Source organism: Platichthys flesus, chromosome 20, assembly GCF_949316205.1.
Source record: "Platichthys flesus chromosome 20, fPlaFle2.1, whole genome shotgun sequence".
Lineage (NCBI taxonomy): Eukaryota > Metazoa > Chordata > Actinopteri > Pleuronectiformes > Pleuronectidae > Platichthys > Platichthys flesus.
In genome coordinates this window covers 12619896-12638212 of record NC_084964.1, presented here as the reverse complement: position 1 = coordinate 12638212, position 18317 = coordinate 12619896, and the positions used below count along the sequence as shown (strand labels likewise).

The window sequence follows — 18317 nt, the reverse complement described above, 5'->3', positions numbered from 1 at the left end:
CTTCCTGAGAGCCATTAAGAGGCAATATTCCCCCCCTCGCAAAGTTAAGATTAGATCTATAAAAAATGAGGGAGCTGGGTATCAAGAATTGAAGCAAGAAGACTTTAGTTCGCCCGCTGCTTTTTCTCCAATATCCCTCCAGCTCCGGCTCCAGCTTCCATTCAGATCTAACACTGCTTTCATGTTTGACCCACTTTACAAGACAGAGACAATGACAGTGAGAAAGAGAGGCAGAAGGAGAGTGATAAAAAAGACTCGTGGAAGAGGAGAGAGATGCAGAAAGTATGGAGGGGGAAAAAGAGCAAATGCCGGGGCGAGGGAGTAAAAAAGTGACAGAATGACAAAGGTGTAGAGGGAAAGAGAGAGAGAGAGGGGGTGAGACAGAAGGCACAGCGAAAGGCGCTCGTGTAGGAGGGGAGTGGGCTGAGCAGGAGGGAGGAGGAAAGCCGGTGCCCTTAATAAGCGAGAGTATGTGAAAGGAGGTGCTGAAACAACGTTACACTGGGGAGAGTGAGGGCTGTGTTACCAGAGAGAAAGAGAGTGGAAGAGAAAGAGAGTGAGAGAAAGAGAGAGAGAGACAGAGAGAGAGAGGCAAAGAATAGAAAGAGCATTGTGTTGCTGCTGAGAAAGAGCCCATGTCCGCACAAAGAGGTAGGTGTACTGCTATGAATGGCACATGCACACATGCACACACATACACACACAAACACACAGGAAATCCGTATCTCCCAGTATCCAGCAATAGGATGTACCAGCAGTCATGTTTCAGGTGAGTGTGTGTTCTTTTGTAGAAGCAGTGTGGGGCAGGTGTGTGACTTTTCCATTGCATATGCCTGAGTGTGCGCACCGGTGACATAAGCAGGTGCCTGTGTATTTGTGTGTGTGTGTGTGTGTGTGTGTGTGTGTGTGTGTACATGCAGGATTTAGGAGGGGGGGTTGAGGGTCTGTGTTATTCTTTGACTCAGGATAACCAGAGCAGTTTCAGTTCACACGGGGGTTTATGGTGGTTTATCAGGTAAAGTGCATGTGACTGAGGGTAATTGTGCAACATGATCTGATTGATTCAATGCTTTGGGGGGAGGGTTAAAGTTTATATGTATCTGACGATCCATCAAGTGCTCCATAAAGCAATTAGCTAATTACGGTTCCAGATTTCATGCTCGGTATGAACCATTTGTTGACCAGTGTCAAGTAACATTTGTTCATCCAATCAGGGAAAGAAACAGTAACTCATGTGACGTCTGCGACCTCTAGTCTTCTGTGTGATCGACAAAAATGGAGAAAAAGACTATACCTATGTTTATTATTAAGTTAACTTTAAAAAAAAAAAATGGTTCACTTTTCAGCTGAAGGGATCGTTCTGTGAATTCAAGAATTGGAAGACAGCAAAAAATGCAAACGTATAAAAGTCACTTTTGGTCATTGTGAGCGACAGATGTCTGATCCAACCTGTCAGGACAAGGCATCTGGTTCCTGATGTAGGGATCAGTGCAGCAAAATTATAAAGATCAAATTTGTGTTTTGTTTTGTGTGACATTATTTTATTTCGTATCATTTTATTTAAAAAATATTTCTGTACCAAACCCAGAACAACATAGGTGAACCTTATAGCTGTGACCAATTCAAATTCAAGAATTTGAGGAAGAAAATTTCAAAACTTGGACAAATTAAACTTGGTTACACATCATTTTTCTGATTGTGCTGCCGCAATTTGGTCGACTCTACCCTTAAACACCATCTGAGCTCACCTAAAAAGGTTTGTTTTAGATAACGTGGATATCTATGAATTCAAGGAAGTTTGGATAATCTCAAACATGTATTCTAAAGTCAAACTTGCTTATATTACATGATTGATGACCATTTCTAAACTGTCAAGATAAAGCCACTGGTTCTCTTCGAAAGTAAACACCATTGTGGAAATTAAATCAGATGGCGGGGCTATTATTTCATCCCGGGGAGGGATGTTCAGCAACACACTTGAGAGAAACACAGTAAATGTGATTATTTTTCCTCTCTGCTGAAGCTTAGGGTCAGTGTGTCCTGTGGGCGAGGTCAAACTGGTCTGAACACCACTGGGGACAGGACCACACTTCCCTGTGACGAGCAGAAACGCTTCCCTTCGTGTCCCGTGATTCCGTCTAGAGGTTCCCTTTTTACAGGAAGTGTCCGACGGCTTTTCTCTGTGCGGTTTCACATCCGCTTGGTATTTATAAAGCTGCTCGGTCAGTCATGGTACAAACAAAAGCCTGTCTGATTAATAGGAAAAGGTTGAAAGGAGAAGCTCACTGACAGTTCAAGGACAGTGTGTTCCGAGGCACAGCGCTGTGTTTGTTAGAATGGCTGAGAAGTGCATACAACTTTTTATAGGTTTTTAAATTAGTGTAAGGCCATACTGTAAAGTCCTTTCTGTTGTAATTATTGTTTTATCTCCGGCTATTAATACAAATTAAATAAAAGTCTTGATCATTAGATTGTACCAACAGGTTGGAGCATGTAAGCAAAACTTAAATAGACTTAAATAGAATTCTACTCTGGAGAGCACATTCCTCTGACAAGGCCCAACAGTCCCCTAATGAAACTACATTTAAATTTACTAGATCCAGGTCTGGATCTGCACCAAATTCATGTGCACGCGCATTAATCTCAGTTTTTTTTTCTAATCAAGGTCCATACATTTAAGATTTAAATTCCTTGATCCGACCTGTGGCCCTTTGATCCTCACCAAAATTTATAACATTCTTCCCTGACCTGTCCCGCATTTGTCAACAAAATTTCATAGTAATCTGCCCAGTTTTCCTTGAGTAATCCTGCTAATACACAAATAAATCCTAGTGAAAATATAACATCCTTGTCGTCAATAATAAGTAACATAAGGAATAACCTATATTTATTCCGACTTTTTACGTTCACTCCATTGCAACTGTTTGACGACTGTTATTTGTCATTTCAGATTACGATTCGTTCTCCCATTGTTTCTAATTTAGTCCCTTGCACTAGTGCCAAATTACAACAAGTGGTTTAACTTGTACAAAAACAATATATGTCACGCTTTATGTCACAGAAGTATTTTTATACTCTGGTCTTGCTAATTTGGGGATTTCAATGCCTGCTTCACTGTGTTGTTTTACGGGACATGTGGTGACTCCGCCTAAGTAACACATCCAATAGGCCTTCAGTGTTCGTGTGCATGAATCCACTCACAGGCTCATGATTTGTTAGAGCCCAACCGCCAGAGCATGGCAGCAAATTTACGACCTGCCTCACAGGGACGTAGTTGTCTTGTTCTCCCATCATTATGAGGCCGCACAGTTGATCCCCTACAGTCTCGTCCTTTGACTCATCGCTGAATGCAGAGTAACAGCTCCGCGTAGGATGTGCTGGTTCAAAACATCCCCTCACTTCTTCTCTCGTTCTCTTCCTATGTTGTAACCAAATTATGAACTTGACTTTTTTACGTATATGTGTTGGCTTATATTTGGTCGTACTGGTGATTGTACGTCACTTTGAACTTTAGACTTGGTTTTTGTAAAGTTTAGAACACAGTTTGTACATAAGATTGGACAATGGGTCTCCACTTCCTCCTTTCGCCCAGAAGTTAATAGTCTGCACAGGACCGATTAAGGGATGGAGCCGCGGTATCCAGGTTCCATTATGTTCAAGCTCGAACCAATCGCAAGTAAGTCTCAGCGGTCAATCATGATGTTTCACCCTGTTTTACAGCATAGAATAACCATTTAAAACAAAACATCAAACACTTCAAAATACATTGTGATAAAAAAGTACCCACAGACAGAAACCAGAGATACATATATTTGATGTGTGCTCTGACTTTTAAGTTCTGCCCTTGTCCCATCCACTTTTCGTAATCTTAGGTTTCGTAATCTTAGGTCAAACCAAAAAGTGTAAAGCAGTTGATACGGCTAATCTGATTTAGAGTCTCAGCGGCTTCGTTAAAAAAAGCGGCCCAAAAAAATCAGCTTTTTATCACCACAGCGTGTTTCCGGTAGCATTGCTGCTGAGGACTGAGGAAACACGTAGACATCTGTGGTAGCACTGGTGCAAAATAGAATGATACATTTCCATGAACACAGTTAACCACAAAACGGGGGGGGGGGGGGGGGGGGACAAGGAGGCCATAGCTGAACTGATGTTAGAGACTGTGTATGCGTGTTTGATTCCGGAGGATGGGTTGGGTCGCAGGTCATATGTCAGAGGGTCCAGGCGGGTCAAGTTTTGACCTGCAGATAGTTGTGGGTAACTGGTAAGTTCTGGAACAGAGCTTCTCAGGTGCAGGTTGGCAGAAATAGACCAGTGCAGGACTCCTGACTGACTGCCAGACTGGGACCATCTGAAGCCACAGCAGTTGTGAACAGAGGAGCAGATATTCTAGAAGCTAATCTCTTTGCCTCTGACATGATAGTAGCCAGCTAGCTTCTTATAGCCGAAGGCTCCTGGTTGTTTGTGTGTGAAGATGTCTGTAAAGCATCACACACTTCCCTAGCAAGATTCCACTTAATCCAAGGGCACATTGGGGAAAACAAAGATGTTGTCTGTGGACAATCAAAATGATATTAAGATTCATTTTGAGGACGTTCCCAAATGTTGCTTTCTGTTTACATTTTGCAAACAGACTAAACAAATACAGGGTTAGGTTGTGGTAAACATTACATTCTGTGATGATTAAAGTCTAAGGATTAGGGGATGAATATTGTTAATGGTCAACATCAGGCAGGAAGAATGTGTGTATGTCGGTGTGTGTGTTTTTGTGGCCTTCTTAGGGACCTTCTGCAGGATAAACACTGACCTATTCAGGAACAATGTACCTCGTGGGGACCAAAGCCCGGTGATAATGTCGCAAAATGTCATTTCTGAGGTCCTGGTTAACATTAGTGGTGAGATGTGAATTGTGATTAGTGTAAGGTGAGTTAGTCATGACTTTATCATTCTTAAGGTGAGGGATTTGGTTTTGATTAGGCTGTCCACAATGAAAGAAAGTCAACTCAAAGTCCTAATAAGGATAGCTGCACGAACATTTGACACAAATGTGTGTGTGTTAAATGAAAATAGTTTCGTGCTCTGACTGGTATTTTGTGTGTCAGTTGTTGGCTGTAGTTTTTTCTACGTAAATACTCTAAATGTTCTTCATTTAAACATCCCTCTGCAAGCTATACGTGAATCTCGAGACCTGTACGCCTTTTCAGACTACCTGCTTCCTTCTAACCAAAACTTTGATGGACTACATACTTAAGCTTTTTCTTTATTCGCCTTGCTCACTAAAATACTTTTAATCCGTAGAGTTTTTCAATATTTGCATTACACTAAAGGTGTCAGAGAGATCCACTGATTGATTGCAGACGTTAGTATGTTTTCCACCTCTATTCCTCTGCTGGTGCTTTCCCACCGCTCTGTCTTCCCTTGACCACAGTGGGAACCATCCAGTCCTCACCTTAACAATACATTTTTGTTTACAGAAAGCTCAGAGATGGAAAGACTGTGGCGCGCATGAGTGATGTCGTCCGTCTGTGTTGACCAAAGGCGGCTCCAGCAGGAGAAGGGGTGGACGGGGGTGGGTGGATATGGTTTATAGATGTCATGTTTAACAGCACTTTTCAAGTCCTAACAATCTCTCCAAGCACTTAAAACTACGATACACATTCACCCATAAAAACTCAACTCTATCGTTAATCCAATGTCAGGTTGAAGTGTCTTGTCCGATGTTTTGAGTAGCCGGGAATTTAACTACTTACCCTACGTTTAGTAAACGACCAACACCACTGAAAAACTACAAACAATGTTGGACAGAAGTTTCATGATGCAGAGGATTAATAAGGGGGCTGTTGATTTATTAACGTGTCTCCTGCTGGAATAAAATGACCTAAAGACAGTATAAAGCAACTGTGAATCACAGATACATTCAGAATCTCATTACTTTATAAGACAATGCAAGTACTTTATTGGTTTAAACAATAGACTGCATAAAAAAGATGCACGACGCGTCTCCACTTCCTTCCGACGAATTCGTTCAATGTCAGACTTTGAGTAGTCTCAGTCAATCAAGACGTTTTGACCAGTTTTTTCCAAATGACTAATTAAAGCAAAACACCAATGTGATAAGAACTATCTAAAATTACAGAAACCATGTATTGAACATGTAATTTTACTTTATAGCTTGCTCCATGTCCCGTCTACTAACATGGAGGTGGTGGTTTATGAACGTAACTGCATCCAGCCACCTGGGGGGCAATCAAAATGATTTGGCTTCACTTTTGGACTGCTGACATATCCTCCATCCCTGGTTTAACAACATATAACTTTTAGTTTCTACGAGATCAAACATACTCAATTAAAATATCGTCTTTGCTTCCTATACTGAGAAAGATAAGCCACAAAAAGCTTCAGCATAAAATTCCCAATATCATTTTGGGGGAGTTAAGCCTTACTCGGCCTAACTCTTGCAGTTGTTGGTGTGGACTTGTTTAAATGCAAATCTGCGCGCCTGTGTATAAAGCGGTGTATTTGTGTGTCTGCATTTGTTGGCTGAGGACACCTTTGGGGCATTTTTGCTCAGCGCTCCCTCCTCCATGTGGCTCTTTGAAGGTTTCAACTTGTTTTTGGGGGTATTCAAGTAGATTTCGGATAAGGCCTGAGGTTAGGCACGAGGTTGTGATCATAAAGGAATGCATTGTGTCATTAAATTTCCTCAAGTACAGATGTGTGTTTGTGTTGTCTGTGAACCCGTTGCTGGAATCTCTGTTGTTCTTCCAAGAGAGTCACCCGATGATTTCATGCTCCTAATTTGGTGCAGGTAAGCCCTGTTTTCTGTCTCGACATGCGCTTGTGGCTGGGTGTCTGTATCTGTTTAGTCGGCTACCAACAACATTGCAATCGCATAAGGGATTACACAACGAGGTGAGTTGTCTGAACGCAAACGAAAGAAAGACTTTTGAAAGGAAGTGTGCCATCTGTTGCTTAACTCAGATTTAATAGCAAGCGGAGCGACGGGTGAGCCTCAGGTCAACTCAGGAATTCTTTACAGCTCTACTGTAACCACATTCCCAGCTCGTAGCATTGGATTTGGGCTGTAAACACCACGTGTTTCTTAAAGCTGCAGTCAGCTGTCATTAATGGAGTCATCTATTGTTCATATGGTTGTTGTTTACCTCGACCAACGGATATATCGCAGATGTTCTCATAAATTGTATATGCGCTCGACAAACAGCGTGTGAAAACGTTATATTACAAATCCTGGCACACATTGTTTGGCAATGCATTTTTTAATGGCTTTGTTTTCGCTGCATTGTGGTTGCAAGAAAATCTTTGATGAGTCCAGTCTTCCCACTGAAAGTCGTCTTGTCTGATGGTTTGACCTATGGTTTTGACACCAATAGCTTTCTCACTTTTTGTGTGAAAGAATTTTTAGATTTGTCCATTTTCAAGTAACTGAATTCGACAGGTTTATATTTAAGAACAAATTGCGTTTTTCAAATTTTGAACTTCTCTAAAATCTTTAGTTTTGATAAAGTCCTTTTTTCGTTCAGAGTACTTGTAAGTCCAAGTCGCATCAACAGTTTGATGTAACTGCTTTTTTAACACATGCATTTACTGAATAGTAATAAATGTAAAATTAAGTAAAGGAAATTCTGCAAAACTCTTAAAAAAGATAAGAAAATGATCAGAACAAAACAGCATGAATTGGTATTTTAGTTTAGATTTTCTGTGAAGTGAGCATGCTTTATGTGGATGGGCTTATTTGTTTGATTTGTACCAGTCAGCTCTGGTAATCGCCTCTTGTTTGACGTCTGATTTGTCCAGATTTAATTGCATTATCTGGCAACACTGGAGACGATCAGTGAACCTAAATCCAATCAGGAAACATCCACTTAGAAGCCTGAGAGTGACACCGCAACACATACCTGTTTTATGGCTCGTGTCAGAAGGGGTTTAAGTTTCAGAGGGTCGATCCTATGGAGGATCATAAATCATTTAGCGACCACACACACAGGTATACAAACATCTCTCTGTATTTATTTTGCTTATTGAAGTCTGATGTTGCTTTGAAATGTTTATTCTTAACATGTATGTCGTAGTAATTTAAAGCCCGGAGATACATTCTTGTGAATTTAACTTTCATATGAGACGGACAGGGATACTACGCTGGCAACTATGACAAAGATAAAAGAGTTCAAATTGGGACAAAGTTCAAACAGGGATTGGGGCGATGTTGAAGAAAGGATATGAACTTTGGCTGTTTACTTGGAAACGGTCAAACAATTATAGAATTCTTTCTTGTTGCTGTGTTTGTGTGAGTGCTTGTTTTCGTTACTACCTTGGGACCTTTTCCAGCATAAACACTGACTTTGTGTACGTGTGTGCGTGCATGTGTGTGTGTGTGTGCGTTTGTGTGAGTTTCCATTTCCTTAAGTCAATCAGCAGTAATAAGTGTTAAATTAACACACGTACTCCAGTGCATGTTTTAATAGTGTTTGTGAGTTAAGTGAGATGGGAAAGTAAAAGAATGGATGTGTGAATGGATCAACACATTTGCAGGCTGGTCATGTTTTGGGTCTGCACACACACTGGCTCTCCCGCAACCTCTTTCTTCTCACTCCAATAGGCACACTCACAAATACACGCACACACACACACACACACACACACGCATACAGTGGGAGCCTCAGAGAAAAGCCGGGGATCCCAATCCGTCACAGAGATGACATCACAGCCTGCCAGTAACAAAAAAATGGCTAAACAAGGGAGTCCCCCACTTCCCCTCCCTCCTACACATCCCACAGAATGAACAGAGGGAGAGAGGGGGAGGGAGTAGTGCTCTCATTCGTTCTCAGAAAGAGAGAGACAGAGACGGAGACAGAGACAGAGACAGAGACAGAGAGAGATCCTTTTAAGGGATTCCAAAACACTCGAGAGTGCACTGACACACGCAGAAACACACTTTAGCTGCGTCTCCATAGTGACCGGCTGCATTGCCCCGGCTCGGGGGGGAAATGCAAAAACTCGGTTCTTCAGAGCCGCTCGGCCAGAAATACACAAACACACAGCTTCATTCTAACCCTCTGTCCGGCCACGATGGAAAAAACAAAAATCTTTCCACTTCTTATCACCCGTTCTACCTCCCCTCCGTTCATTCTTTCTTCTTCCTGCTCTCACATTTTTTCCTCTCCCTTCCACTTCCACTCTCTCTAACCGTTCCTCACCCTCCCTCCCTCTCACTATCCCTCTCTCTCTCTCTCTCTCTCTCTCTCTCTCTCCCTCTCTCTCTCTCGTGCTCTTTTCTTTCTCACTCTCCCTCTCTCTCTCTCTCTCTCTCTCTCTCCCTCTCTCTCTCGCTCTCTTTTCTCTCTCTCTCTCCTTCTCTCTCTCCCTCCCTCTCCCCTGCCAGTGGTAAGTTCATTGAAGTAGACGACAGAGGTAAGTACTTGTCTCTCTGCTCTGCTCACTGTGGGAGCTTTGACGTACTGTACGCTTCAGATTGTCTGTGTTTTCCCACAGTAGACAAAGGTCAGTGTGTGTCTGTGTGTGTGTACTGTACTTTTATAGACAGCTCTGTTTCAACAATTTGTGTTTACTTCTGTGTGATGTTCACCTGGACACCGTCTGCCAGTATCTACCTTGGTAATTATCAAACAGCTGTGTGTGTCTGTGAGTGTGTGTGTGTGTGTGTGTTCGACAGAGACAGTGTGTGTTTGTGTAGCAGATAAGGGTTGTCCATCAGTCTTTTTTCTATCACAATAGCCATGTGCATACAGATTGCAACACCCTTATCTGTCCCTTAAGAAACATGCGGAAAAAAAGTTATATTTTTTGTTATATATTTATATATATATATATATATATATATATATAGTGTGTGTGTGCGTGTGTGTGCATGTGTGTGTCAAATCCCATCGATCAACAGTGGAAAGTCAATGAGTGCTTAGGAAGGAACGCAAACCAAACAGAGTAGCGCCCGAGGGAGTCAAATATATCAGAGATTAGAAAAATCCCTTTAACAGGATGTTGAGATGATTAATCACTGATCATGTCTCTACCTTGAATTCCAGTAGCTCTGCGTTTCCATTGCGCTACACAAGTTATCTTTTTGATTGAGGCCCGTACTTCTCATGTTTGTGGTGATAAAACCCTAGCGGGTAACCCTTTTAAACATTTTTAAAAAGTGGGAATCTCTGTCGATCTTTCAGTGTCAGAGAAATACTTTCAAAATGTCCTGCGGCTGCAATCACCTCAGCCCACCTTCAGAGTCAATGAGCAGCTTGTTGTGATTTCAGATACTCCAACCCAGAACTCCATCTGTAGTCCTGGGTTACAAAATAATACGGTTAAACACATTCTGCAGCCCCCACGACAGCCTCTCTATCAGACGCACATGCTGTGACATCACTCAACATCTGGATCCAAGACTTGCCTAACGCACACACCCCTTCCTCTGTCTCTCTTTCCGATTCGTACCCCCACCCCCCCTCCCTCCAATCCTTGTTTACCACGTCTACCCCCCGACGAACCCCCTCGCCTCTCCTTCCTGTCTGCCTGTCTTTACGCCCCCGCTCTCAGACATGAAAGAGAAGAACCCCTGGCACACGCCGGTGACCATCATCTTCTCTGTGATTGGTGTCATAGCGATCGTTGCCTTGGTGACGGTAGCAGTTTTGCAGAACAGGCCTCTCCCCCAAAAGTACAAGGTAAGGTATGGAGGGAAATCACCAAGTGGCTGTAGCCTGCTCTCTGTGTGTGCATTACAGGGGGATCTGACTCTAAAGTCCAAAAGCCACATATGGTCTCTTTGGCACTGGGACCTCAAACTGCAGCACTGGTTCTACAAACCCATCACCAGATATGGCCAGTGAATAATGATCAGGATATTAAATCAAAATTTGGTGTAGCCCTAAAATACAAGCCCAGCTGACTCTCACAGTTATATATTCTCTGTGGTGCTACTGTTTTATTGAATACGTTAATCACTTTGTTTATCTGCACAGATGGAAATATATCGCTGATATAGTAATAGTTCCATAAGAACTTTGTCATTGGATTATAGAGTCATCATTTGGGTAGGGTACTGAAATTCGATGCCAAAACTCTCAACAGCTGATATGGTAAATTTCAGCTTCCAATAAGCCTTTCAGCCTCCAATAAACAATTATTATCTTTAACCGTGATCTTTAAAAAGTACAGATTTAGCACAGAAAAACCCCAAACACTACTCAACTCTTTACTGTGCTGATGAAATCTTCCTCCGTCTCATGATGCATGTTGTGCATTGTGCAGGGCTGCAGGCCAATGAATCCTGCCTTGTTGCACATACACAAACTTTATTTCACATCTGGCATGAAGCATACCGTAAAGTGGAGGATCATCTCCCTCATATCGTTCTGCTTGGCGTTTGATCTTTATATCTGAACTGGAGTCAGCCTGGGTTAGCATTCCTGAGCAGTGAGCTTGGATTCCTGACAGTCTCTCTCTCTCTCTGTCACAGTATGGAATCGTGCTGGACGCTGGATCCTCCCACACGGCTCTGTATATCTACGAGTGGCCTGCAGAAAAAGATAACAACACTGGCAGAGTTGAGCAGACGCTCTCCTGCAAAGTCGAAGGTAAGAAATTTGCTGCACACAATGTGTTACACAGAAACCCACATGCAGGTGTACAGCCACTAAAGCTCACTGATGCAAATATCCAAGTGAGATTACATTTACATAATATCTTGTGATATAAATGTGTTCGTAGCACCTTCTAATATGACAAACTTTATAATGGATAATTAGTTGTTAACGATGGATTTATTATCACTGTTTCATGCGTCATAGATCACTAATTGAGCATTTTACTTTTGTTGCTTTACTGTATATAAAGACTAACGACACATGTCCACTTCCTCCAAGTAGACAGAAATTACTCTAAAAAATTCCACTGCCACACAACTTTCTCCCCCAAAAAAAAATGTTCACTTTGAGAAAGACGGATACTTTGTTTACTTTATTTATCTTCCATCCACTAACATGGAGGAGGCAAGGTTTATGACCTGTACTGCAGCCAGCCCCCAGGGGGTCATCAAGACCCTTTGGTATCAGTTTTAAGGAAGCTGTCATGTCGTCCATCTGTGTTTACACACAAATTAAATCTGTACAGTGCGACTAATTATTTTCTGGATTAATGAAGAAATAATTGCTCAACTTCATGAAGCTCAAGGTGACGTCATCAAATGTCTTTATTTAGTTAAACACTCTGGAACATTCAGTTCTCAAAAGCAGAAAATCCTCACATTGGTGGAGCTAGAGCTGGATAATTAGTAGTTTAGCTTAAAGAATGATGAACAGATGATTATTAAAATCATTGCAGATGAATGTTCCTGTCCCTTCACCAGTCAAATATTTGACTAATCATTTCGGCTCTAAACTGTTTAGCTGTAAATCTTCAGGGCCATTTGAAACTCATTAGCATTTCAAAATCCAGACCTGATGGATTATTTTACAAGAATATGAAAGAATCTGTTTATTAACAATTTCCTTGCATTTTGTTTCAGTTCATTATAAATTCATGACACAAATGATTTACCAAAAAGCAATTTTCAAGCTGAATTATGAACAAGTTGTCTTGTCTGCACTAAATATTCATGAATTCTAAAAAAGATTTTACAGTCCAGATTTGATTTTTTCATTATTAATTAAAAAACAAGCAAGTTAGACAATGAAAATGATTGCTGGACTTAATGTACTCAAAAGAAGTTTTCACGACAACCCAACGTTTCCTCCTGCTAGGTTTAGGGTCACTAAATAAAGAATGAATGAAAGACTTCACCTTACTGTTTTGTTCTTCGTGCAGGTCCAGGTATTTCCAGCTACGCGTCTGCTCCCTGGAAAGCCGGGGAGTCTCTGACAAAGTGCTTGGAGCATGCCAGGCAGAAGGTGCCTGTAAAGAGACACAGCGAGACCCCTCTTTACCTGGGTGCCACTGCGGGGATGAGATTACTTAAGTACGGTTCACTTTTGCAGTCATCCACATAATCAAACCTAAATCATGCATACAGAAAGAAAGAAAGAAAAACAAGAGCCACCATCGGCCTGATCATGTGACACTATAGTGCGACGTTATCCAAGGCCTCACCTCCGTAAGAGTGGAGGTGAGACCTCCTAGAGTGATTTCCACCCCCGTTCTGTGATTTATCTAAACGTGAACTTCACTGCCTGAGCCCTGAATATGTTGCTGCCAAGTGCATTACATAAGAGTCAGACTATTTATTATTTATGTGCTGCTGTATTGATTGACTTGTTGATGTGAATCAATCTAATACATTTTTGTTGTGGGTTCATGCAGTTTAGAGAACAGCTCGGCGTCGACGAAGGTCTTTCAGGCTGTGGAGGAAGCGCTGCAAAAGTTCCCCTTTTCCTTTCAGGGAGCGAGAATCCTCAGCGGCCAGGAAGAGGGCGCCTTCGGCTGGGTCACGGTCAACTACTTGGACGATCGTCTCAAACAGGTTTGCACACAGACACACACACACACACACACACACACACACACACACACACACACACACACACACACAGGATGTATGTCCCATGCAAGCTTGTCCCCTCTCTCTTGCCGTGCACTGACTTCCCAGCCTTTATGTCTCTGCTGCAGAACTTGCAAACCAGAGGCGCCCTCGACCTTGGCGGGGCCTCCACTCAAATTAGCTTTGTATCCGACAATTTTGACGGATCCGAGTCCCCCGACAACGGCGTCGCCTTCCGGCTCTACGGTAATGACTACAACCTGTACACCCACAGCTTCCTGTGTTACGGGAAAGACCAAGCACTACGGAAGACACTGGCACAACAGACTAAGGTAAACTTCAGACATACACTTCTCGAATTCAATCTGAGATTATTCGAGTTTCACATGCAAGACTTAATATACAAGAATAGGGTCATTCTGTATGAAATCAGGACATGTCATAGAAACCAAAATCATGTGTCTTGCACCCTAATGTAGGGAGATATGGGCTAACCCGGTTTACAACTTCATTGGTGGACTCAAAATGTTCATGACCAACATAAACAATCTTGAGCAAAAACAAATTTGTTGCATCAACGTCTCAGAACGGCAGAACATAGTTAGAGTTTGGCATCTATAGGCTGGGCCTTCCTCACTTTCCCAGCTATGATTGCTAAGAGATAATGCGGAGGGATGAGCATTACATTGCCGGAGCCTATAGGTGGTTGCTTGGCTGGTGGAGGGGCTGAATCAACAGGAAGCAATACTGACGTAGGGAAGCAGAAGTATTGACTAGCAAATGGAGAGATGGGAAATCTTTGCAGCTTAAATAGAGCGCCACATCGGGAGGGTGGGTATGATATAGGATTGTGGAGTGTGAGGCATGTCCCACGATTAGAAAAGGGCCGCTCAAGTTGGCCGCCCTATTAAAACATGTATTTTCTGCAATACAACTTTAACTGATATAATCACTCATAATGCTGTTCATTTCATATTGGCATTTGCAAACTGTTACTATAAATGTGGAGCAGTAAAAAGAGCTTTTAAAAGATGTGATAACAATTTCTCTGAGAAATGACCTGTCATAGCCCATGTCTCCTTTAATTGGAATTCGAGACCCATATAACTTTGGTTCCGTTGGTTCGCATGTGATCAGCATGCCAAATTTCACTAAGATCTGTGACCTTGTGGCCCAAAGACGATTTGACACGGAATGACCCAGCACAGACAATAAATTCAATTAGCGTCTTCTCTGTATCTCACTCTCTCTCCTAGTCAGGTCCAGGAACAATATTAGATCCCTGTTTCCACCCTGGTTACACCGAGACAAAGAACTACTCCGTCCTCTATGACAGCCCCTGCGTGTCCGACAGGAAACCCCAGGGAGCTCCTGCCACCTTCAATCACACGGGGAAAGGAAACTTCTCTCAGTGCCAAGAAGTCGTCAAACGGATCTTCATCTTCACAGAGTGCAAATACAGCCAGTGCTCTTTCAATGAGGTCTTCCAGCCACGGTTGCAGGGGCCATTTGGGGTAGGGTAACACAGCTGTCAGTGTTTATTTATCCATGTATCAGTGGGCGATGAGGCGCTGGCCCGGGTGCTGTTTGTGGACACATATCTGTATGTTTTGAAACCCCTCTATCTCTTGTGATCTTTAAATCCCAGTCGGCCAAAGCTGCTTTCAGACGTGCAGTGAACTGAGGATTTTCTCTTGAAATTTTCCGGAGGGGTGTATTAGATTACTTACTCTGAATTAGCTTCACTGTGTTCACTTGCATTGGAACTGCTTTCAAAAACCAACTACATCCAATTGCCTGTGGCCATGAAGAGCTGTGTGAGTCAGATACTGAGAATGTATCCTCTTACAGCATTTATACACTGCTTATTTTATTAAGATGTTAATTTTCCTTCTGCTTCCTTTTTCTTCTCCCCTCCTGTCTCTCCCTAGGCATTCTCTGCTTACTACTTCGTGATGAACTTCCTCAATCTGACAGACACATCCATCCCTCTAGAAGTTGTCACGGAAAGGCTATCACGCTACTGTGCTACCCCTTGGAACCAGGTCTGGAAATATTTATGCACAAATAGAGGAAGACATTAATCCATTTTCACACCTTATCTGTGTCCTGACTGAGTGTGATCTTTTGACCTGCCTGAACAGATAAAGGAGCAGCATCCAGGAGTCAAACTGAAGTACTTGGCCGAGTACTGTTTCTCAGGCACGTACATCGTCACCTTGCTGACCAAAGGATACAACTTCACCTCAGAGAACTACCACAACATAAAATTCATCAAGAAGGTCAGTAGATCACATTCCACTCCTTTCCTGCGTCTCACAGTAAGGTGGCATGACGCAACTGGAGGTCATATCCTACTGACCAGTTTCTGTGTGTTTGTGTGTATGTGTGTGTTTGTGTGTGTGTGTGTGTGTGTGTGTGTGTGTGTGTGTGTGTGTGTGTGTGTGTGTGAGTGTGAGGAAATCCAGAACAATCAGTGATTTTAACCGACCCTTGTGTAGGTTTATTTCAAGACTTGCAGGGTTTAGGATTAAGCTTGGCAGGTTGCTATGCCAGTTCCTCAACCTCAGAGTTACCCTTTGGCCCAATACCTCATTCCTTACATATTACTCGGAACCTCATATCTTTTTAAATAGTAGTTTAAGAATTAATTATGGTGGCATTAAACCTTTTAATCGGATTCTGTATACCAGAGAAAACTAAATGTCACTCAAGCATTGCCTCAGTCTAGAACCCCCCCAGAGAACTAACTTTTGCTACTTGGTCATTAAAGTAGCCAAGCATTACACATTTACATATTTGCATGATTGAACAGCATAGGCACAATATCGCTAATGGACATGCTGGAGAGACAAGTTTAAATAGTTCAAGTTATATTCTAAATCATAACTACCTCCACCGAGAGCCAACATCAAGCTAGGCTGCACCAAACTGCACACACTCATATATCCCTCTAGTCATTATGCCTGATTCTTCTAAACTAATCCCTTCCCTTTCTCGCAATGTTAGAGGAAGTGAAGGGAACTCGCAAAACAGTAGGCCGAGGGTTTGATCCCTGGCTCCTCCCATCTGCATTGTGAAGCGTCTAACGACATGAATGTATGTGTATGAATGTTGTGTGACTGGATAAAGCTCTATAGAAACACTGTGTGAATGTGAACATGAATAAAAAAAGTGCTGCAGAGGCATTGTATGAATGTGTAAACGCAACTTGTACTGTAAAACCCCCTGAGTGGTTGATGAGACTGGAAAAACATTATATGAATTCAGTCCATTTACCATTCTTTATTAATATCATGACCTTTACAGTTAAGCAGCTACATATGACTCAGCTTTTGTCTATTTAATTATTTACATCAGTACTTTTCCCACTGTAACGTGTCAAATGTCTCATTCTTTCATGAAAAAGAAGAGCATTACCGGATTGAGCTGCCGATCGCATAGTTAAGGATTTATTGGATTTAAATAAGGGTGGGGTTAGGATAAGGGTCACGTTTAAACACGTAGGTTGAACATTCAAAGGTTCTTTTATGGCCTCTATAAAGTTAATATGTGGAAGAAGTCCTGCGTAATACTCCGCCGGTAGAACAATGCCATGTAGCTGTGAGAGTGACATGGCATTTAGATATACATATGAGACATTTTCAACCTACATCTCACCCCTCAGTGAAGTCTTCATTTTCATCCCAGCAGCAGTGACGCATGGTGATGATGGGGGATTAAGTCTGCCCTGCACAATGGAAAATTAAACTTGTGACTGAATTGTTTAAATATAATTCAGGCCTGGATTAAATGCCCGTTAATCATCAGTTAATCAGTTCTTCTTGTTTCAAATGGGGTAAAATATCAGTATGTATTTATTTCTGTGTATATTTAGATGGATGAAGATGAAAGACTCTATCTCTTGTGGTTGAAATAAGTAAAATCATCTTCCAAAAAAATTAAAATATTTAAAACCTTCACAACAGCTTCCCCAAACTTTACTGGAGGAATAAATGTCATTGTCAAAATATATGGTCTAAAAACCACCCATAAGTTTTCCGTAAGGCTGACATCTAGTGGCTGTAAAAGGCCATGGCAGATGATTTACAAGACAATTTTCCTGTTTATCAGAGCGATCAGTTGTTGACAATCCCTCTCCTTGTGCACGTTCAGATAAAAGGCAGCGACGCAGGCTGGACGCTGGGCTACATGCTGAACCTGACCAACATGATTCCAGCCGAGGCCCCAGACTCCCCGCCTCTGCCCTACGCCGGCTACGTCTCCATAGTCACCGTCATCGCAATACTGCTCTTCGTCCTCTTCATCTTCAGCCTGCGTCCCCTCTGGCCCCGGTGCTCCAAGCATCCACAGATTATATAAAACACACACACACACACACACACAAACAAACATATATAATGTATGTTTGAGTGAAGGTGATTAAGGGAATATGTTGGGATTTGTGAGTGTGCCGGCATGAGCTATTTTACCAATTTGTGAATATAAAGATTGTCAACTTGACACTTTCCAGCCTTTGTGAGGATTTCGAAGGTCGATCTCTGCTGCACGACAAACAGTCCTGCAGATTCACACGGACTCAAGGACATTTCAGGAGGACAATTGTTTTCTCACACTGGGGCTGTGAGATCTGCTTCCCGGGTTGAAGGACGTTTACTGTGTTTATGCGTGAGTGTGTTTGAATGTGTGCACCCACATCAGTCTGCATGTACAGTGTGTGCTTCGAACTGTAATGTGAACGTGATACTGTATAAATAAAACAACCCAAGTTTATATAAATTGTTTGTTGGGGAAATTATATCATGTTTAATGC

General features: G+C 42.2%; 1 protein-coding gene across 2 annotated transcripts; it reads left to right on the top strand.

Annotated features, from left to right (window-relative positions):
• The first annotated feature begins 475 nt into the window (after positions 1 to 475).
• entpd1 (ectonucleoside triphosphate diphosphohydrolase 1) lies at positions 476 to 18304 on the top strand. 2 transcript variants are annotated; one of them, XM_062413942.1, is made up of 10 exons: positions 476 to 651; positions 10567 to 10694; positions 11489 to 11606; positions 12835 to 12985; positions 13327 to 13486; positions 13633 to 13836; positions 14761 to 15018; positions 15436 to 15549; positions 15649 to 15786; positions 17660 to 18304. In XM_062413942.1, the coding sequence occupies exons 1-10, from the start codon at positions 636 to 638 to the stop codon at positions 17864 to 17866; spliced, it is 1494 nt and encodes a 497-aa protein (XP_062269926.1). In that variant the 5' UTR covers positions 476 to 635; the 3' UTR covers positions 17867 to 18304. The 2 variants fall into 2 exon arrangements, with proteins under 2 accessions (XP_062269926.1, XP_062269927.1); XM_062413943.1 differs by lacking the exon at positions 476 to 651 and adding an exon at positions 9328 to 9426.
• Positions 18305 to 18317: the final 13 nt, after the last annotated feature.

Bases quoted from the DNA above. Each gene is read 5' to 3' on its own strand.
- entpd1 (XM_062413942.1), top strand. The intron at 15,019-15,435 runs GTAGGGTAACAC...GTCTCTCCCTAG, and splicing joins GGTTGCAGGGGCCATTTGGG to GCATTCTCTGCTTACTACTT. The intron at 15,787-17,659 runs GTCAGTAGATCA...GTGCACGTTCAG, and splicing joins ACATAAAATTCATCAAGAAG to ATAAAAGGCAGCGACGCAGG.